General features: G+C 35.7%; 1 protein-coding gene across 4 annotated transcripts in view; it reads left to right on the top strand.

Annotated features, from left to right (window-relative positions):
• Window positions 1–22,918, top strand: part of FNDC3A (fibronectin type III domain containing 3A) — a 197,212-nt gene that overhangs the window by 168,160 nt on the left and 6,134 nt on the right. For all 4 annotated transcript variants that reach the window (XM_017535917.2, XM_017535918.2, XM_017535920.2 and 1 more), the window contains 11 exons: window positions 5,975–6,113; window positions 7,127–7,195; window positions 8,124–8,242; window positions 10,239–10,344; window positions 10,432–10,607; window positions 16,420–16,533; window positions 17,274–17,423; window positions 17,526–17,809; window positions 17,925–18,137; window positions 21,016–21,182; window positions 22,351–22,478. In XM_017535917.2, coding sequence (XP_017391406.1) covers window positions 5,975–6,113; window positions 7,127–7,195; window positions 8,124–8,242; window positions 10,239–10,344; window positions 10,432–10,607; window positions 16,420–16,533; window positions 17,274–17,423; window positions 17,526–17,809; window positions 17,925–18,137; window positions 21,016–21,182; window positions 22,351–22,478 — 1,665 coding nt within the window. The remainder of the gene's footprint in view (window positions 1–5,974; window positions 6,114–7,126; window positions 7,196–8,123; window positions 8,243–10,238; window positions 10,345–10,431; window positions 10,608–16,419; window positions 16,534–17,273; window positions 17,424–17,525; window positions 17,810–17,924; window positions 18,138–21,015; window positions 21,183–22,350; window positions 22,479–22,918) is intronic.

Raw genomic sequence — 22,918 nt, 5'->3', positions numbered from 1 at the left:
TTGAGACGGAGTTTCGCTCTTGTTACCCAGGCTGGAGTGCAATGGCGCAATCTCGGCTCACCGCAACCTCCGCCTCCTGGGTTCAGGCAGTTCTCCTGCCTCAACCTCCTCAATAGCTGGGATTATAGGCACGTGCCACCATGCCCAGCTAATTTTTTGTAGTTTTAGTAGAGACAGCGTTTCACCATGTTGACCAGGATGGTCTCGATCTCTTGACCTCATGATCCACCCGCCTCGGCCTCCCAAAGTGCTGGGATTACAGGCGTGAGCCACTGCGCCCGGCCTGAGTTGGTTATTATTTACATTGCTATTTCTTGGCAGACAGTGCTTGAATTAGTTAATATACCAGTTAATATAAGCCAGACTGTATTTGCACAGAAGTTTTCCCAAGAATATAACAGGCTGCTCATTGGCTGATAAATTCAACATTTAAATTTTCCTGCCAGTGTTTATTTGATCAAACCATTTCAAATTAATGATAAGAGCCACTGTAAATCACTATTTTCACTATTGAAAAGCAAAGATAGATTTTATTACTCCTTGAGAACCTTAAATCTTTATGGGAAATGTGATTATATAGTACATAATAATTGTTACGCTTTATTTTATGCTATTAGCTTCATTTAAAAACTTATAATAATGCTAGGTCATTTTAATTTCTAAATACGGTTTTCATATTTACAAGATTTATAAAATATCTGAGAAATAGGCAGATCCATCCCAGTTTTGTGATATTGGATTGTATTTTTGCTTCATTAATGAAGCATTCCAGCAGGTCCTCTAAAGAGAAAGTTGTTAATGTCTTAGTAATTTAAGTTTATGAAAATCCTAGAATTCTACTACCATGTAACACCATGGTAATATAGGGGCTGAAATGTACACAAGTATATATATGTGTTAAATTCCTTAGCATTCTACTGTATACAAATCAAATTTCTATTTAGGCCAGGCATGGTGGCTCACACCTGTAATCCTAACTACTCTGGAGGCTGAGGCACAAGAACTGCTTGAACCTGGGAGGCAGAGGTTGCAGTGAGCCAAGATTATGCCACTGCACACCATACTGGGCAATAGAGCGAGACTTGCTTCTCAAAAAAAAAAAAAAGCATCCAGGCATGGTAGCTCACACTTGTAATAATCCCAACACTTTGGGAGGCTGAGGCAGGAGGATCACTTGAGCCCAGGAGTTCGAGGCTGTAGTGAGCTATGATCATGCTACTGTACTCCAGCCTAGGAAGCAGAGCAAGACCCCATCTCTTAATAATATTAACTAATTAATTAAACTGTGTTTCACTATGGTAGTCACTTTCAAATTTCAGGGGAGGGAGAAATATACAGTCAGAATCTCCAAGGAGACAGTAGACTGTTGCACAAAATACTCCCCAATAATAAGGTTGGGAATGGGAAAACAATATGTCTAAAAGCCACCTCTTTACACATCACTGGATAATAGGAAAGCAGCTATATTCTGGCTTATTAAGATGTAGAGCAGTAGTTCTCATAGTGGTCAGCAGGCCATTTTGTCACTAACACCTGAGAACTTGTTAGAAATATCAATTATCTGGCCCCACCCCTACCTACCCCCATCTACTAAATCAGAAACTTGGGGGGCTGAGGCCTAGCAATCTGTTGTGGTATACTTCAAAGTAATTCTGATGCTTGCCAAAATTTGGAAACAGCTGATCTAGAAGAGGGAAAAAAAAACCAGGAAGTGGAAAATGATGCCTGTGTGAAGTTCTAGGTGCTCAGACACTTGTTTTAAATCTGCCATGTGCAGGGAACCCAGCTGAAGGCATTTTGAATCATTAAATCCTATTATGTCTCACTCTGTCTTTTCTAGCTAGATACTGCAGACTCTTTAAAACAATCATATCAAAATAAAATCTTAATATTTTAGATAGATCTTAGAACACTGTGAGAAAAACTTTAAAAAATATATTTTTAAAATATTTAAAATATAATCCAGGAAGTAATGACTAGGTAGCATATTATTATTCTGAAGAAACAATAAGAATATTAACATAAAATGAACTACTAATATGACCAAGTTTACCAAATACTAGGGTCTACACTAAGGACAATTCTGGGATAATCAAAATACTAAAACAAAATTAGAACAGTGAAAAAAAATTAGATGATAAAGAAGAATGAAAATAAATTTATTTATTTTGAGATAGGGACTCACACCACCACCCAGGCTGGAGTGCATTGGCACAATCATAGTTCATTTCAGCCTCAAACTCCTGGGCTCAAGGGATCCTCCCACCTCAGCCTCCTGAGCATCTGGGACTACAGGCACGTGCCACTACACCTGGCTTTATTATTATTATTATTATTATTATTATTATTATGGAAATAGGGTCTTCTATGTCGCCCAGGATGGTCTTGAATTCCTGGACTCAATCCTTTCACCTCAGCTTCCCAAAGTGCTGGGATTACAGGCATGAGCCACCATGCCCAGCCAAAAATAAAATTTTAATGCATAGCAAAGCAGTCAGAATTCTTTAAAATTATTTAAAATTAAGAGTGATAGGCCAGACGCAGTGGCTCACACCTATAATTCCAGCACTTTGGGAGGCTAGGGTGGGTGGATCATGAGGTCAGGAATTCAAGACCAGCCTGGTGAACATGGTGAAACTCCGTCTCTACTAAAAATACAAAAATTAGCCAGGCGTGGTGGCGGGCACCTGTTAATCCCAGCTATTCAGGACGATGAGGCAGGAGAATCACTGAAACCCAGGAAGCGGAGGTTGCAGTGAGCCAAGAGCATACCACTGCAGTCTAGCCTGGGGCGACAGAGCAAGACTCCTTCTCAAAAAAAAAAAGTGTTAAGCAATTCTAATTTCATCAAATGGTTCACTGAAGGCTGGGCCAGGACCTGGTGTCGAATTTTTTTTTTAAAGGATCAAAGGCGTCAGAGCCTAGTTGTCAGTCCTATAACCCTAGGCCACTAGAAAACAAAAAAAGTTTTTCAAGCAGCAAACCTTCTGGGACTTTTTTTTCCTTTTTCTTTTTTTCTTTCCAATCTCCACTTTGGATATAGCAAGGCCTCTAAAGGTCAAGTTCTGAGCATCTTGAGCCAAGAACCTTTAGATACTTTCACTTTTAGCTTATTCCTTGTTTTTGATGTCTTTTGATAGGTAAAGAGAAACCAAAACAGCTTGTATCTGGCTCCATCAACTACTTTTATGTTCCATCTTTGAAATTCACTTATGTCATCATCTATTACACTACATAGTATGTAGTCATGTTTTCTTCCTCTTATCTTGTCTGGTGTCATTTTATGATCTGTATGTCTTTTCTGCCCTAAGTGTGCCCTAGCTAAGTCCTTAGGTCTTCTCGGTGTATCCCTCTTTAGCTTGGATTTACCATCTTTTTGCTTTATGTTCGCTGCCATTTCTGTCTTGAAGAATACTGAATCTCCAAACATGTTCTGTATATAACTGCTTTCAGGCTCTTTTTTCACCTTCCAATCCAAGTTCTCTTCTATAATTAGATTAATCTTTCTGAAAAACAGCTTTCCCTCTTAGAAACAATTTCCTTAGTTGATATAAGGTTCTTTATATTTACTTTCAGTTTTTAAAATGTACTACTTTCCAGTCCATACTTGAACCAGTTCCTCACCAGATTACCTACTCATCTTTCCCTGAGCAGGGAAATGCACAGGAAGAGCTCACTGTTTACTATTCAGTCCTGCTCGTATGTGTAAGACTTTCTGTTTTTTCTCTTACCCAAGCCTCCCTTTTCATTGCTGTTGCCGGGGAAGACTACACAACATTTCCATTTCCCTTTTCAAAGCCTTCCTGAACCATTTTAGGCCTTAGCAATCTTTCTTCTCCTGCCCAATTCTTTTGATACGCATATTGCTTATTTTCTGCATGAAGATTCTTAACTCCCTGAAGGTAATGACTGCTTACACCTAGGGTTCCTAGCACAGTGCTCCTTATGTGGTAGGCACTAAATGAACATTGTGATTATTTGTAAAATCTGTGTGGGGAGAGATTACCTTTATGACTAGAAGGTGCTTTACGGTAGACAATGTTGAAATACAGAGCCTTAAAAACATAATTAAGTGAATCTTCATAGTTTTTAGGAAGACTACTCTTCTGGTTAAAACGTTTAAGTAGATTCTGTGCACAACATTAAGAAGTGTTTTAAACCAATTTGCAGTCTCATTTGTAAAGCAGCAGAGTAAAAAAACATATCTTGGAAATTCATGTGACTGTGTGAGAGGACTGAGGAAGCCTGAGCAAAATTGAACAATTGGGCTAAATTTTACTGAGTTCTAATGGGCTGTATAAGTTTTTTGGGTTAGTAGATTTACTCAGATCCTTGTGTTTGGTGTTACATCACATCATAGTCCTCATCTATGAGACATTCTTTCAGCCTATAATTGTTGAGCATCTACTCTCTGCTAAGCACTGTTAATAAACACTAAGACTCCAGCAGTGATTTAAAACAGCTGATACTCTGATGAGGGGAATGGACAAGAAATAACCGAACAAATAGACTGTGGTAAGTGCAGTGCAGGTTAATTAAAATAGAATGGGTAAGAGAGAATGACTGGGTAGTTAAGGAAATTTTCTTGGAAATAGCATTTAAACAGATCTGAGTAACAAGGAGATAGCATGTCAAAATCAGAAAAACATTCCACAGGTAGGAAATAACTGCTAGCACAAAGACCCTACAGTGGAGTTTCAAGAGGTAGTTAAGGATTAAGTCACATAAGGCCTTGTAAGCATGGTATGGAATTTAGATTTTGAGTAATATGGGAAGCCATTAGAGGGTTCTGAGCTGAGCAGTAATAAAGTCCCTCTGGCTGCGGTATAGAAAGTAGGTAGGGTCAAGGGCAGGAATATGTACCTGGAAACTAGTTAGTGGTTTAATTACAGTCACCCAGAAAAGATATGAAAAAGGAGGCTTTCACTAAGGTTGACATAGTTGTAAAGAACAGTGAAGTGGAGGTAGAGTTAATGGGATATAGTAAGAGATTTGATGTGGCAGTTCAGAGAATAATCAAGGATGTCTCCTTTTGGCTTGAGCAACTAGGTAAATGGTAGAGCTTTTTACTGTGGGGAGAGGAAAAGAGGGGCAAGTTTAGAGAGGAAAAAATTCTGATTTGATACTGGACTTGACGATCTTTAAGTTCAGTAGAGGAGACAAGGTAAAAATATAGGTATACATTTCTATAATAGAATAATCCCTAGATTGGAATTATATTTCTCTATTACTTTATAACAAATTATCCCAAAATTTAGCAGCTTGAATAAACAAACTTATCTTACAGTTTTTGTGGGTGGGTCAGCAATTGAGAACCAGCTTAGCTGGGTAATTCTGATGCAGGGTCTCTATGAGGTTGTAATCAAGATGTCAGCTGGAGTTGCAATCATCTCAGGGCTCTACTGGGACTGGAGTCCGCTTTCAAATTCACTCGCACAGTTGTCACCAGGAACCCTCAGTTCCTCACCACGTGAGTTTTTGCATAGGGAAGTTACACACACCATCATTTCTGCTATATTCCATTTGTTAGGGTGAGTCATTAAGTATATCACACAAGGGAAGGGAGAGTAGACTTCACCTTTTGAAAAAAGGAGATTCAAATAATATATGGACATCTTTCTAAACTCACAAAGAATATTAAAATAATAAACAAAGCAAGCCTAAAGCCCATCAAGAATTACCAGATTATAGTTTGTTCGTTTGATTCCTATTTAGTATCAAAATGTTAGGTTTTACACTTATATTCCCACACTTATATTCCCAGGACTGATTCTAAAAGGGGAAGTACAGTTGGATACTCTTCATATATGCCAAGTCTCTACTGAAGACAAGCAATTCTCAAAGAACAAGCCATTCCAAGCTAAAAATGTATTTTATCATTTGATTGAAGCTGTTTGTCTTATCACTTTGTTCATTAAGCCAGTATTATTAGGTTTCAAATGTATTATTTTATGTCTTTGTGCTCTCATCACAGGTTATTGCTTACAACTCAGAAGGTAAAAGTAATCCAAGTGAAATAGTAGAATTTACTACTTGCCCTGATAAACCAGGCACACCGGCAAAGCCTTCAGTGAAAGGAAAGATACATTCACACAGTTTTAAAATAACTTGGGGTAAGATATTATGCATATTTATACATGATTACTTTTGTGTTTGATTAATTTGAATATGAAGATAATTTTTAAGATATTTGAGTAAATTTGTTATCTCAAGCCAGTCCAAAAAAAAATGGGAGCCTCATTCATTAGAGATGTTTTTTTGTGGAAAACCTTATACGGAGAAACTTGGGATCCATTGTAAGATTATGAGCAGGGTAGCACTGTGTGAAATGAAGATTACTGAACTTGCAGCTAAAGTCACCTGGGTCATCTGGCTCTCATGAGAAATGAAAACCATTCATTTGAAACAAACATTTATCAAGCACCTGCATACATACATAATGGAAAAACAAAGATTCTATAAGCTTGATCCTTGCCTGAAAAATCCACACCAATAAAAATACTTCAGTGATATTTCTAATATTAAAAATTTCAAACAACCTTAACATCTAAAGTAAATGGAGGCCTAGCATGGTGGTCCACACCTGTAATCCCAACACTTTGGGAGGCCAAGGCAGGCAGATCATCTGAGGTCAGGAGTTTGAGACCAGCCTGGCCAACATGATGAAACCCTGACTCTATTAAAAATACAAAAATTATCTGGGCGTGGTGGTGCTTGCCAGTAATCCCAGCTACTCGGGAGGCTGAGGCAGGAGAATCACTTGAAACCAGGAGGTAGAGGTTCCAGTGAGTCGAGATCACACGGTTGCATTCCATCGAGCCCAGGCAACAGAGCAAGTCTCCATCTCAAAAAAATAAAAATAAATAAAGTAGATGAAATATCATGCACCCATTAAAAATTGTTATAGAGAGCCATATTTTAAATATGGAAAAATATGGTAAATTAAGTGAAAAGCAGATGACAACAGCATGGAGTTAATTGGGTATTGGTATTAAGTCATTGCAGGTGATTCTTTAAAAAAAAAAAACAAAAAGCAGTCCCAGTTTGGTAACTGTTTATTAGGATTTTGTAATCATTTTGATGTTGTTATATACCTTGCCTAAAACCACTGTGCTTCTTCGGATAGATCCACCAAAAGACAATGGCGGAGCAGCCATCAATAAATATGTAGTGGAGATGGCAGAAGGTTCTAACGGTATGAATGGATATTAAACACTGATAGATTTATTCCAGGCAGTCTCCTTCTATTCTTTATGGCTTTATATTTTATGTCGTATATTCTCTTTCTTCCTTTCCTCTTTCTTTTTCTTTCTTTCTTTTTCTTTTTTTTTTTCTCTCTCTTTCTTTTTCTTTTTTTTTTTTTTTTTTTTTTTTTTCTTTGTTTGTAGCACTTAGGATTTTGCCTTTTATGACCCACTTTAAATTGTAATTTCCAGAAATACAGTGAATCAAATGTAAGAGTGCTGTACATCTATATCAGTACATTTACATGTTCTTTTTGTTCTCATTTGTTTACATTGCTCAGCCTCTGTACACCTAGACCAAGTCATTAGATACCATGAAGTCTTCTGAAGGTTAATTTATTCAGTTAGATTTATATGCAGATATATTAGAGAAAGATTAACTTCCAAAATTTAGCTCACATCATACTAGTTTTAGTAGTAGGTTTTATGACTAGTGAACTTTATTCTTGAATCACACATTTAGCAGTTTTATTTCTATGAAATGACCTATTTCCTGCAAAAAAAAAAAAAAGTTTGTCTTTTAATTAGGACTAGACTTCCTGTGATACTGGTTTTTTGTACTCTTTGTGTGCTATAATGTTATTACTGGACCAGTAAACACATTTAAAATGCTTAATTAAAAGTAAATTATCAATCTAGGCCAGAGTCTGTGCAGAGTTATAGAGATATTTCACTTCCACAAATCCATGCAGACTCGTCTAGGAAGCTGCACACATAAAGAAAATTAGATCATTTCCAGGAAACTGAAGGAAGCCTAAATTGTTGCTGACAAATTACATAAATACTTACTTTGTGAAACTAGGATACGTGATGTGTCCATGATACCAAAATGTTAAACATTACCTAGTATCTGATTGAACACAATTCCTCACCTTACAGGAAACAAATGGGATATGATATACAGTGGCACTACCAGGGAACATCTTTGTGATCGACTAAATCCAGGCTCTTTCTATCGCTTACGAATTTACTGCATCAGTGATGGAGGACAGAGTGCGGTAATGCTTATATGTAGATTCTTTTTTGTTGTTGTTAAGTTTGGCCAAATGGACTAGGATCACCAGATGCCACTTCAAATATTGAAACATATCCACAAATGAAGAAAAGTAACTTCTGTAACCTGGGTGGTTAATTTTGTAGTGACCAGAATATTCTAATATGCTACTTAGCTCGCAGTAAGTATTCAGTATATATCTATTGGCTGGTTGGTATTCAGCTTTGGAAAAACAAATACATGAAAACATTGGAGAAAATTTTATAAAGATAAACTTGAGAATCATGCTCGATAATCATACTACGCAGAAACAAATAATTGTAGGCTGATTTACCGCTCCATAAATTATGTATGTGAGGATAAATCATGAAATAGCATTTACTGTTTAAATCTAGTTTCTAATATTTACTTATTTCAAAAAAGTTGGCCATTATTTTATTAGACTCAGTAACCAAAATGAACTTAAAGTGTACCATTGATATAAAGACATAATGTTCTAGGGACGTATGTTTATTAATAATAGTGATTTTTTTTTTTTTGGAGAAGGAGGCTTACTCTGTTGCCCAGGCTGGAGACTGTAGTGGCACAGTCTTGGCTCACTGCAACCTCCACCTCCCAGGTTCAAGCAGTTCTCCTGCCTCAGCCTCCCGAGTAGCTAGGACTACAGTCACCCGGCTAATTTTTGTATTTTTGGTAGAGACAGGGTTTCAGCATATTGGCCAGGCTGGTCTCGAACTCTTGACCTTGTGATCCTCCCATCGTGCTGGGATTACAGGCGTGAGCCACCGCACTCGACCAAGTGATTTTTTTTTAATGAATTAAACCAAGAATGCTTTCTTGGATCATTCATAATTGCTATTCTTTTTCAAAATGGAATTTAATGCAATGAAAGCATTCTTTTCTAAAAATGAAATATAGGCATTTTGTTGAAAATACAAGTAATGTGAAACTGAGTGTGAGTCCTGCCCAACTGACTTGTGCTCCAATTGCTTCATTTTATCCAGTATGAAAATCTTCCTGGATTTAAGAAAAACAGCCACACATACACATGCACACAATCCTTTTCTACTACAGCATTTTACAGCATTTTTTTATAGCATAGCTTTCTGATAAAAAGATGATCAAATATTTTGTATTTCAAAAGAATGTAATATGTTGCAGGTAGGGAATATGGGACTGAGTTTGTGGCATTGTTTTTAACAGAGTGTCTTTGGAAATAAAACAAAGGTTTTTAAAAATATAAATATAGCATAGAAACTAAAAGCAATACCAAATACCTAGAAAGATGCCAAATACCTGGAAAATCTTACTGATTTTAGAATTATTTTTAGGTGGAAAGGATGAAGGAAAGATAATTTTTTGATATATATGTTAAGCCTGGTGCAGTGATGAATGTGAATAGTCTTAGCTACTCTTGGAAGTGGAAGGACTGCTTGAGCCCAAGAATTTGAGTTCATACCTGTGAATAGCCACTGCATTCCAGTTTGGGCAACATACCAAGACCTCATCTCTAAAAATAAATAAATAAATAACTCAGTGTTTAGGTTAAAAATACAGTCTACAGTAGTAAAGTAGCCAAAATATTCTAAACCTCCTGACAACAAGACAAACAGCATATACAGTATATTAAAACATCTCTCCTTAGAAGAAATTTATGGATCCCTTTGGAGAAGATCAAAAATATTGCCCATTAAGTTGTGTTGGAAGTTGTTTTTTTCTTTAGTTATGGAAAGAAAAGGAAAGGAATGATCCATTGAAGTTCTTTTTCAGTAACTTGCTTTGTATATAGTAGTTGCACAGTACATGTCCTTTGTCTATGAAAATTTTGAGTTTTTATTTAATTGAATTTTGTTTTTTCACAACTTTATTCCTTTTTAGTTGATAATCAAGTACAGTTTCAAATTATCGGTGCAATATTTGTGTTTATATTATTTTTCTTTACCACAAGCAATCTGATTATTTGGGGCATTTTTGTTTTCTTTTTGCTTTTGTTTTGGCAGGTCTCTGAATCTTTACTTGTGCAGACTCCAGCTGTGCCTCCTGGCCCATGCCTCCCTCCCAGATTACAGGGTAGACCCAAAGCAAAAGAAATACAGTTGCGATGGGGTAATTTCCATTTTGGTAATAAATTATAATTAAGTTAGAACGAAAAGTATTTGCCTTGTTAAAGTGCATCAATCTTTCCGCCTTTAGGACCTCCTCTGGTTGATGGTGGATCACCCATTTCCTGTTACAGTGTGGAAATGTCTCCTATAGAAAAAGATGAACCTAGAGAAGTTTACCAAGGTTCTGAAGTAGAATGTACAGTGAGCAGCCTTCTTCCTGGAAAGACATACGGTTTCAGACTGCGTGCAGCTAACAAAATAGGGGTAAGAAGACTGTGCTGGTAGAATAATAATCACAGTGGTGATATATGTTTCATTTTAACATATATCATCATATCCATTATTTGGCCATTTCGCTTTCAACATAATGATTCCAAATTTTACAATTTTTAATAAGTCTACATTGATAAATACAAGAAAAGTCAGTATATTCTGTAACTTAACTGTTATGAAATCTCAGTATTTTTAGGTCCCACTTACAGTTGGTGACACTTTGGACTTCAGCTGGGCTAGAGTTTACCTTTTAGGCAGTGTTAATAGAGTTTACTTAGTCAATTTAAGAATAGAAGTAAGATCATAATTACTGAAGTTTTTTGAGGCTTTTGAGTTTTTTGAAGCTGATTGAAGTTTTTTAAGGCTAAAGTAGATTTACTTTCAGTTGGCAACTAATTATGATTCATTTTTTGCCCAAGTGAAAAAAAAAAACAAAACTTGTGCTTTAAACTACTCTGGTTTTGAATGTATTGTTTGAGATATTATTTATGTATTTAATATATAACTCCAAAAAATGGACAAAGTAGGTAATATCTCCATTTCACAACTAAGGAAACTAGGGCTCAGGAAAGCTAAATATTTTGCCCACAGTTACACAAAACTAATAATTGATAGAAGTAAGCTACAAACCTGAGTTTGTCAGACTCCAGAGCCAAAGCTCTTTTCACTCAGCTATGTATGACACCTCTCATCTCTCTGCAGTAAAGCAGGTTCCCTGAGGACAAAGCAGTAATTTCCTACCTCAGCAAATCAGTTTCTTTGAATTATTCCATAATTAAAATTTTATAAAATTTAACTGACAGTTCTCATTTACCCTTATTTTAGTGAACTATACTATATTTCATATCTTGTCCAACAGTTTTATATTTACTGTTTTATATTTATAATTTTTATAATTTATTTTAAATTTATTCTGTTTGTCTTTTTGAAAACAGGATCTCACCCTGTCACCTAGGGTGGAATGCAGTGATGTGATCTTGGCTGCAACCTCTGCCTCCTAGGCTCAGGTGACCCTTCCACCTCAGCCTCCCAAGTAGCTGGGACCACAGGTGTACACTACCACACCTGGCTAATTTTTTCATATTTTTAGTAGAAAGGGGGGTTTTATCATGTTGCGCATGTTCGTCTAAAACTCCTGGGCTCAAGAGATCTGTCCACCTTGGCCTCCCAAAGTGGTGGGATTATAGGCGTGAGCCACTATGCCCAGCCTAAATTTCTTGTATGTCAAATTTATATGCTTTGGTAGCTCTTACACAAGTCATTCCTTTCTATAAGAAGCCATCTTGTCAGCCTCACAAGGCTGCAACACACTAGATCCCATCTATAATACTTATGTCTTAATTTATATTTTCAGGTTTGTGATAATTTGTCAAAATCTCCTTAAATAAATATTTGCTTTCCGTATTTCCAGAAAATATACATTTTAGACCTTTCTAAAGCTATTCCAGATTTTAAGATAAAAAAGCAGTAGCTCATGACAGTAATCTCAGCACTTTGGGAGGCCAAGGCAGGCAGATCACCTAAGGTAAGGAATTTGAGACTAGCCCGGCTAACATGGTGAAACCCTGTCTCTACTAAAAATACAAAAATTAGCTGGGTGTGGTGGCGGGCGCCTGTAATTCCAGCAACTTGGGAGGCTGAGGCAGGAGAATCATTTGAACCTGGGAGGTGGAGGTTGCAGTGAGCCAAGATCATGCCACTGCACTCCAGCCTGGGTGACAGAGTGAGATTCCTTTTCAAAAGAAAAAAAATTATGCCTCTCAGGGAGCAGTACTGATAAATAATGTACTGTAAATACATTATTTACAATTTTATTTTAAATAAAAGCCATTCAGCATGCTAGAATGGTGAAACTTTGTCATTATTTTGTTGTTGATATGAATTGACCTTGCTCAAAAAGGGGGGCTCAAAAAATGACATACATCATTAAAAACTTTTTTTAATCCCTATAGGACTTGAGGAACAGAATCCTTTGGTTATTATAAACAGTTATACTAAACCTCAAATGTCTATCATCTAGTTGCCCTCTCCATGAATTAAACTGAATTATCTGTATGACTGACATGTTTTACTAGGTCACCTTCTAACATGTATAACAGTACTCTTTATTTGTAGATACCTTTGTGTGTATGTGTGTATATAGATTTTTTTTTTTTTTGAGACAGGGTCTCTGTCATCCAGGCTAGAGTGCAGTGGTATGATCATGGCCCATTGCAACCTCCATCTCCCAGACTTAAGTGATCCTCCTGCCTCAGCCTGCCGAGAAGGAGGGACTACAGGTGCACCACCACCATGCCAGGATTGTGTTTTACTTTTTTGTAGAGACAGGGTCCCCTTATGTTTCCCAGGTTGGTCTTAAACTCTTGAGCTCAAGTGATTCCCCCACCTTGGCTTCCTAAAGTGGTGGGATTACAGGCATGAGCCTCTGCTCTTAGCCTTTTATATTACTTATTATTATAAATCATTTGCTGCCACTGGCAGTCTGTAAGTCTAAACTATTAAATGACATATTGGGCAGACATGGTGGCTCACGCCTGTAATCCCAGCACTTTGGGAGGCCGAGGCAGGTGAGTCACTTGAGGTTAGGAGTTTGAGACCAGCCTGGCCAACACAGTTAAACCCCGTCTCTACTAAAAATACAAAAATTAGCTGGGCATGGTGGCACATGCCTGTAATCCCAGCTGCTCTGGAGGCTGAGGCAGGAAAATCTCTCAAACCTGAGAGGCAGAGGTTACAGTGAGCTGAGATCATGCCACTGCATCCAGCTTGGGTGGCACAATGAGACTCTGTCTCAAAAAATAATATTTAATAAATTATTAAGTGACACATTTATGTTTGGAATTATGGCCGGGCATAGTAGCTCACGCCTGTAATCCCAACACTTTAGGAGGCCGAAGCTGGCAGATCACATCCGGCTGGGAGTTCAAGACAAGCCTGGCCAACATGGGGAAACTCTATCTCTACTAAAAATTCAAAAATTGGCTGGGTTTGGTGGTGCCTAAGCCTTTAGTCCCAGCTACTCAGGAGGCTGAGGAACAAGAATCACTTGAACCCGGGAGGTGGAGGTTGCAGTGAGCTGAGATCGTGCCACTGAACTCCAGCCTGGCTAACAGGCTCTTTCTCAAAAAATAATAATAACATATTTGGAATTTTAATTTTCAACTAATCGATCAGGTTTTAAAATTTATTGTTTTAAATTAGTAACTTTTGAACTACTAATAAAACTGTCTTCCATAATTCACTGATTTTTACGTGATATATTTATTTTCAAGATGATCTCAAGATTACTTTTAACAAAGCAAGTACATTATATCACCATTTGCTCTGCTTTGTAAATTTGCCATCTAGGATTTTTGGGTAGTATTTATGTGAGATGAAAGCATATTCTCTAGTAGTTTCTTCTATAACTAGAGGTTTTTGTTTTGTTTTGTTTTGTTTTGTTTTTTGCCATTGCTTCTAACAGGATATAGTTACTATGAGTCCATTAAATATAATGGAAATGTGAATAAAGAATTTACTACACGGAAGACTTTAAACATTTGATTTTAAACAAAAATATGAATATGATAGAAACCAGTAGTGTTGAGCAGTGCAAATATTTGAAGTTGGTGATTTGTGAAATAGCCCATTATTGCCTTAAATAAAATCACAGTCCACCTTGTTTTATACATGTGATAGTATAAAAGGTTTCTTTTTTTCTTTTCCTTTTTCTGAGATTTATAGATTAGTGTATAGCTTTAAATTATATAAAGTATTATGGTAATTTTTTTACATGTTAATAAAAATTTTAAAGTTGATATAATTAAAGTGAACTTATCTTGTGTTTATAAAATGCAAGATCCCTTAACATTTATAATTATGTAGATGAAATAGTTTCTGTAAGGAAGTTGGAGTTTTGATTTTACCCTTTATAGATGTTAGATTGTGCAGATTTGTCTGTATTTTCTCACCATATTCAATGATACTTTTTTCGTAAGATTGGTCTTCAAGAGCAGTATTATTTGTAATAACTGATGAGTATATAGTTTAATTTTATTCACGGTATTTATACTGTGGATTTATGGCCAGAGGTTGAGGTTATTTCAGGAGAGTTGATGACCTTCATTTAAAGTCTAGCTAAAATCAATGCTGTAAACAAAAGGAAACATATACATTTGTTTCTGTTTGCCAAGTATTTTGTTTGCCTTGATTTTTTACTTTACTATAAAAAAGTTACATTCACAATCAGCCTGATTTATTAATGACTTGTGATGATACAAAATGATGTATATTCCCTGTGCAATCAGATTTGGAGGAAAAATGAAGCACTTAACATTAACTGAAGTCACTAATACTCTCAATAAGTATGGTCAAGGGGTGAACTATTTTCTTTTGAAAAAACTTTTTTAAATTTTATTTTTAAAGTATTATACTGTTATTTTTAGGGCTAATGTTTACATTGAATAGTTGCTTTCACCTTCTTAAGGTTTGTTACCACTATGCATGAAACTTGACACATTAAAATCCCTCCTGTTTGGTAAGTCTACTGTTATTGAAATAAACATTTATGGGTGATTAATACATGTTTTTTCTATATTAAAAATGATGTAAATAATTTGGAATAATTTTAATGTTAAGTCTTTGTTCACAACTGAATGTTTCCATAGAATTTTCTTAGAAGATGAGTTTCCTAAAGAGTTTTCTTATCTGGCTGGGCGCAGTGGCTCATGCCTGTAATCCTAGCACTTTGGCTCAAGTGGTCCTCCCTCTGAGACAAGAGGACAACTTGTGCCCAGGAGTCTGAGACTAGCCCAGGCAACATGGTGAAACCCTGTAAAAAAATTTTTTCTATTTTTTTTACAGGATTTCACCAGTCTCTGTAAAAAATAGAAAAATTAGCCCAGCATGGTGGTGCACACCTGTAGTCCCAGCTACTTGGGAGGCTGAGATGGGAGGATGGCTTGAACCTAGGAAGTTGAGGCTACAGTGGGCCATGATTGCACCACTGCACTCCTGCAGCCTGGGTAACAGAGCCAGACCTTGTCTCAAAAAAAAAAAAAAAAAAAAAAAAAGAAGTTGACCTAGTTCAAATTGCCTGAACTTGTGCAGTGACAAGTAGGTTTATTTCTGATCATTATAATGATGTGCCCCTGTTAAGCGAAAATACCAGCGTATTAGGGCTTTTCTTTTGCTAATGAGCTTTAAAAAACTGATGACTAGAAATTTCTGTAATTGTTCTTCTGTATATCAGGGGGAGGAATTTGCCAATACTGAATAAAATTTTTTATATTCTGGGTAATGTATGTTAAAAGTAATTATGAGAGAGTGAGCTTTTCAGCATGGAACAGAAAAAAATCTAATTATGGTATAAAATAAATTTATAGAACAGTATGTTGGTAAATTTGATATGGAATATAATGCCTAAGAAAGATTCAGGAAGTATTTAAAAAATAAAAATAATTTACACCTACCATCTCCCATGCTTTTAATTAGTATCAGTTTCTTCACTCCTTATATTTCTTCTGAATTATTCCACCCACCTAATTCCCTAATGCCTGCCCTTCTTACAAAAACCAGTTCCTGAAGAAATAAGGGCAGAATAAAGTATAAGTAAATGAAACTTTAAATTTAATTTCTCTCACCTTTACTTTCATGATTATTAAGTCTTTTTAGCTTATGTGAATACTTACAGAATTATGACCAAATTCATCTTGAAACATAGGGAAAAAGACTTTAATTATTAGTGAATCTTTATGCAGTTCTGTGCAATCAGTGGGAATTTAAGGGTGAAAGATAAAAACTCTAGTTATATTTGTTTTTCTAGTTTGGACCATTTTCAGAAAAATGTGATGTTACAACAGCCCCTGGGCCACCAGATCAGTGCAAGCCCCCTCAAGTGACATGCAGATCTGCAACTTGTGCACAAGTGAATTGGGAGGTATTATAATTTCCATTGACTTATGTCTACTTTCTTAAGTGATTAGAATAGTTCATATGAAAGAATAAAGATACTGTTCATTTTTACCTCCTATATTATACAGAGTAAGTCCTAGTTTAATTCACATGAGAAACAGCGACTTCTTTTTCCTCTTTGAAGAATTTGAGTAAGGTATATTTGCATTACAAATATTTAGACTCCTGTTCATTATGTGTTTTGTATTTTTATGAAAGACTTTGTCTCAGTACTGAGATATTTCAGCCACTGGTAAGTTTAATGTTCAGTACCAGACATGTATAGGAATTAGTAAATACTATTTCTCTTATATTTATCCAGTACACATCTCCAGTGTACTTATTGTGGATAGTAATAATCAGCAATGATAATTGTATTTTCAGTTTCCCTTGAAATTTAACAATGAACATGTTGGTATGGTTTTAACATTTCATATTACTTAATAGAATTATTTTGAAGTGTATTTACCTTAAAATACTCTTTCTAAGTGACTTAGTCATATTTCTACTTCTAATTCAAAACAGTTATATTTTTGACCAATCTTAAATTCAGATAGTCTTAATAAATAAAAACTGTAAAATTGAACAATTTTGATTGTGGTTAAATGTTTTAAAGAAATTCAAAAGCAATCTAGTTTTACATGTGCTCAGGTAAAGAACATTTTTGGCCCAAAGCCATTTAAACAACATCAAGACTAAGACCTTTATTCTTTTCTGAATTTAAAGGTTCCTTTGAGTAATGGAACAGATGTCACTGAATATCGATTAGAGTGGGGAGGAGTTGAAGGAAGTATGCAGATATGTTACTGTGGACCTGGTCTCAATTATGAAATAAAAGGACTTTCACCAGCAACTGCCTACTATTGCAGAGTCCAGGTAAAGTTGATCAGTACCTTGTCACTTAATCCAGAGTTTTATATTTCATTGGCATATTCACGGTCATGACTTTGTTAACTTGGAGGCTCTGTTAATTTATAGGCTCTGAGTATTGTGGGTGCAGGTCCTTTCAGTGAAGTAGTAGCCTGTGTGACTCCACCATCAGTTCCTGGCATTGTGACCTGTCTTCAAGAAATAAGTGATGATGAGATAGAAAATCCTCATTATTCACCTTCCACATGCCTTGCAATAAGCTGGGAAAAGCCTTGTGATCATGGTTCAGAAATCCTTGCCTACAGCATAGACTTTGGAGATAAGCAGTCTTTAACAGTGGGAAAGGTTACAAGCTATATTATCAACAATTTGCAGCCAGATACAACATACAGGTACACTCTAAAAATCATGTTGATTTTTTTTTTTTTTTTTTTTGCCTAGACCAGAGAGACACTTTAAATATAAAACAATCATAAACCATTTTTTTTTTTTTTATGTGGCACTTAGAATACGAATTCAAGCCTTGAATAGCCTTGGAGCTGGTCCTTTCAGCCATATGATAAAATTAAAAACTAAGCCTCTCCCTCCTGATCCACCTCGTCTGGAATGTGTAGCCTTTAGCCACCAAAACCTTAAGCTGAAATGGGGAGAAGGAACTCCAAAGACATTGTCAACCGATTCTATTCAGTACCACCTTCAGATGGAGGATAAGAATGGACGGTAGGTTCTTTAATTGCTTCTTTATATAGTTTGTTAGGTCTTAAGTATATAATTTCTATAACTGTTATAAGTAGACCAGGTGTGGTGGCTCACACCTGTAATCCCAGCACTTTGGGAGGCTGAGGTGGACAAATTGCTTAAGCCCAGGAGTGCAAGACCAGCTTGGGCAACATACTGAGACCTTGTCTCAAAAAAAATTTTTTTTAATAAAGTAAGTTTTCAAAAACAAAGTCAATATTGTCATACAAAAGTGTGTTATTTTTAAAATATCAGAAAACATAATGTAGATTTCCTGTTTATAATTTGTGAGTAGAATACCAAGAGAAAAAATTAAGTGGGCTACTCTGGTTGTTTAACCTGTTGTACTGTCTTCATGGTAGTAAAGACACCTAATCTTGGATACAAAATTAACTCTTCAATGTTTATTTCTAGCAGGACACAATTTTTTTTTTTTTTTTTTTTTTTTTTTTTGGGGGGGGTTTTTTTTTTTTTTTTTTTTTTGAGAAGGTGTCACTCTGTCACCCAGGTTGGAGTGCAGTAGCACTATCTTAGCTCACTGCAGCCTCTGCCTCCAGGGCTCACACCATCCTCCCACCTCAACCTCCCAAGTAGCTGTGACCACAGGTGTGTGCCATCACACCTGGCTAATTTTTGTATTTTGTAGAGATGGGGTTTCACCATGTTGCCCAGGCTGGTCTTGAACTCCTGGGCTCAAGTGGTCTTCCCACCTCAGCCTCACAAAGTGCTGAGATTGTAGGCATGAGCCACCATGCCTAACCAACACAATTTTATAGTAAATGATTGTGATTGGTTTCAGGCCTCTGAGATCCTTGAGGGCAGACATTGTTTCAGTCTTTTCCACACCCCTGACATGGGGCCTGCACACTAATTGAATACAGTTGTTTTTCACTGTGTGATCTCAGATTCTGTTAGTCCCTTTGCTAATCTCTGTCTCATTCAGGTTCTTTTCTGTGCCTCTTTTATATCTTCATGTACATGTTGTACTATTTCCTATATAATGTGCCATATACTGTTGCACTAAATCATGTATTTGAGTTACAGTGTTAAGTCTCAATATTTGTAATATTATTCAAATGCCAACTAGAGGCTATTTATCACGTTATATTCCATATAAGCAATGCCACATACCTTCTGCAGCTGTTAATCTTTTAAGAATTTTGTATTTTGCCTTTCTGCTTTTCACTGAATATATTAGAAACAATTTCCATATCTGATGAACTCAGAGTACTAGCACTAGTACAGAATACTAATACTCAGAATACTGGCCAAGATTTACTTTTTTGTGTTGCTTGTATCTTAGCTAGGTATTCAACAGTGGAATATTTATGGTGCTTGTACATAAGTACTCTGTATCAGAAATGCTTAATACATTTTAAATAACATATGGAATAGTTTTATATACTGTATTACCAGTAAGAACATTACACAGAACAAACACTAATGATTATTTCCTAAAATCTATGTATCGATGAAGTTAGCCTTTGTTCTTGGCAGAATCGTAGTCTTTATAGTCGTATCTCTACAAAGAGATTATTTGCCTTGTAAAAATCTTTGGTATAGCCATTTATCTTTAATATATGTTATTATTACTGGGCAAGTTAATTGTTTAAATTATTTTCCTCCCCTTTCTGCCATATATTTGGGGTAGTGCAAGAAGGCTTACTAGAAACAGGTCTAATTACTGTTTGGTTGAAAGATAATAAAGATTCTATTAAATATAAATTCTATTATATTCTGTTCCAACTTAATTATTCAGCTAGCATCTAAAGAATTGTTATAGGATATGAGTATGGCTCATGGTCTTTGGTAGTAGAAAATAAATTAAAACATTTTATGATACTGTTAAGTTTAATGCCCACATTTCAGAAATTAATGTCCTTGATTACTTTCATTACCTTTGATTTTCACAACCGTATACACTTGCTGTGGGATAGTATCATAATGATACTTTAGCTGTTCCCTGATCCAGATTTTGTCATTGTTCAGCTTTTTTAAACAGCAGTTTTACCACTATTTTTTTCCTATCATTAAAAAAAAAAAAAAAGGATTGAAAAGACAAGATTTATCCAATTACTGCCTCTTGGAAGTACTGTTTCTTCCTGTCATTAAATATTTCTTTATTTTTAACTTGACTACAGTTTTCAGACTGTTAGCATCGAATAAACATTCATTATTCATTCTCTGATTTCCAAAAATTTTAGAAATGTCCAATCAAAAGTACTGGGATGCGTTCAACTTACAGATAACACATCAGGAGACATTTATATGGTATTCAGCTTCATTGAACAGTTCAAGTAGATAATGTATTGGAAATTATATATTGTCATACTGCCTTTGTAAATCTCTAGAAAAACATCACCAAGTCAACTAAAATTATGCCTGAGAATTGAGAATTCTCTTTTTTCCAGATACAGACAAGGAAGATTAAAATAGAAACAATCTCATAGCTCAAGTCAATGCCATACTTGACAAATTATATCAATATGACTTTACTTAGGAATAATTCATAATGAAAATTGTGATGTTCTTAGCATCTTGTAAAATGTACATTAAAAAACAGTATTCAGAAACAAAGCTAAACCAGAAGCCTGAAAAGAAACAGTTACGATGGTCGGACACAGAATTTAGCAGCAGACTTTCAGTAAATCATGTCAAATTGGGAAATTTACCAAATAACCTGTTTTTCTTTATCTGATGAAAAACAGATTTATTTGAAGTGACAAAGAGTTCCTGGCATCAAGCTTTTGGGGGAACTTAATACTCCTAAATCATGTCCCTAACTGTGTTTTTATGCTAGTTTTAAAAACATTTTTCACAAGGTAGTATCAGTCTTATCTAATAGTTATTTCTGTTTTAGGTTTGTATCCCTATACAGAGGGCCATGTCATACATACAAAGTCCAAAGACTTAATGAGTCAACATCCTATAAATTCTGTATTCAAGCTTGTAATGAAGCTGGGGAAGGTCCTCTCTCCCAAGAATATATTTTCACTACTCCAAAATCTGTCCCATCCGCCTTGAAAGGTAAGTTACACATCCTGAACTTATTTTCTTTTATAATAAATTACTTTTAGTGTATTTTCATAAATGCTTTGTTTACTGATACTAAAATTTAGCATCGAGTATATGTCCAACAGTTACATAAAGTCATACAGGCAAACCCAGCTCTACTGAGAGTTCCACTCAGTAATAAAAGCTGTTTTATCTGGCACTTTCATATTCAGACAAGTACTGGCTTTTGTCACTGATGTTTTTAATAATCTAACATAAAAATACTAAATTGAATAGGTAAGCTGGTTTTCTCATAAGGTCATTTGCTTAAAGAAAAAAAATCAAAGAAACTCTGGTTGTTTAAATGTTTTGAGTTGTTGATATTACATTAATTTGGATTTTGGAAGGAAAGCCTGGTCATCTGTTAGGCAAAACAAATTCTTCATTAATGTGAATTTTTCAATCAAATTTACACGCATGTACACATATTTACACACATTTGTATATATATTTATCTTTTAATTTTAGAGGGGTTCTTATTTTAAAGTGACTCTGGCAAGGGCTGTACTCTATTTTTAGCTAAACAGTCTATAAAGTTCATTCCTCTGAAGACTAATCACAGAGACTTTTAGAGCCGTATCCTGGATCATGTACCTAAACATATCATTTGTTAAGCAGCAGAACTCTTCTTGAATAATCTAATAATATTGAGAGTTTGACTGAGTCATTTTTCTGTTTCCTCATCAAGTTTAGTGACTCTTAGCTTTAAGAAGAATGCTGACTGTAGGCAGGGCCACGCCTGTAATCCCACTGCTTTGGGAGAATGAAGTGGGAGGATTGAGGCCAGGAGTTTTGAGACCAACCGGGGCAACATAGTGAGACCTGCGTCTCTACAAAAAAGATTTTTTTAATTAGCTGGGCATTTGGTAGCATGTGCCTGTATTTATAGCTACACAGGCGGCTGAGGCTGCAGTGAGCTGTGATCGCACCGCTGTACTCCAGGCTGGGTGACAGAGTGAGATCCCATCTCTTAGAATACAAGAGTGCTGTATCTGTGTGCAAATTTCAAAAATTCATTGATACTTATTTCAAGTTTACAAGTGGATTTTAAAGATTTGTTGATTTTGATTAAAACAAGTGTCTGCATAATGTACCAAGTTAAAAATCAAGTGGAACATTTGTTTACATTTGTTTCTTACAGCTCCCAAAATAGAGAAAGTAAATGATCACATTTGTGAAATTACATGGGAGTGTTTACAGCCAATGAAAGGTGATCCAGTTATTTACAGTCTTCAAGTTATGGTAGGAAAAGATTCAGAATTCAAACAGGTATGTACCAAGATAATCTGTGGATGCATATTTTTACCCTTTTTTAATTTTTATGTATTTTCAATGTAAGATTTGGCCATCTTTCCCTTTCCAATTCAAAAACATTTATTCAATATATATTATGTTCCAGAGATCTCAAGATTCCAGATCTTTTCAGAGTGAACTACACTTGAACAGACTATTCATTTAAGTATTCACTGAACTCTGTGCCAGGCACTCAGGATATAGCACTGAACAAAAAGTCTTTGCCTCCATGGAGCTTACATTCTGGTGGAAAAGGAGACGCTATAAGCAAATAAACATGTCAATATATTGTCAGATATAAGTGCAATGGAGAAAAAACAAAATTGGATAAAAGGAATAGGGAGTAGTAGAAGGGAAGGGCATTGAGTGTTATTTCATTTGGGGCAGTCAGCTGACATTTCAGTGCTTCCCAAAGG

The sequence above is a fragment of the Cebus imitator genome, unplaced genomic scaffold (genome assembly GCF_001604975.1).
Source record: "Cebus imitator isolate Cc_AM_T3 unplaced genomic scaffold, Cebus_imitator-1.0 Scaffold94, whole genome shotgun sequence".
Taxonomy (NCBI): domain Eukaryota; kingdom Metazoa; phylum Chordata; class Mammalia; order Primates; family Cebidae; genus Cebus; species Cebus imitator.
Note: the sequence above shows the minus strand (reverse complement) of the source record. Positions and strands in the feature narration are given on the sequence as shown.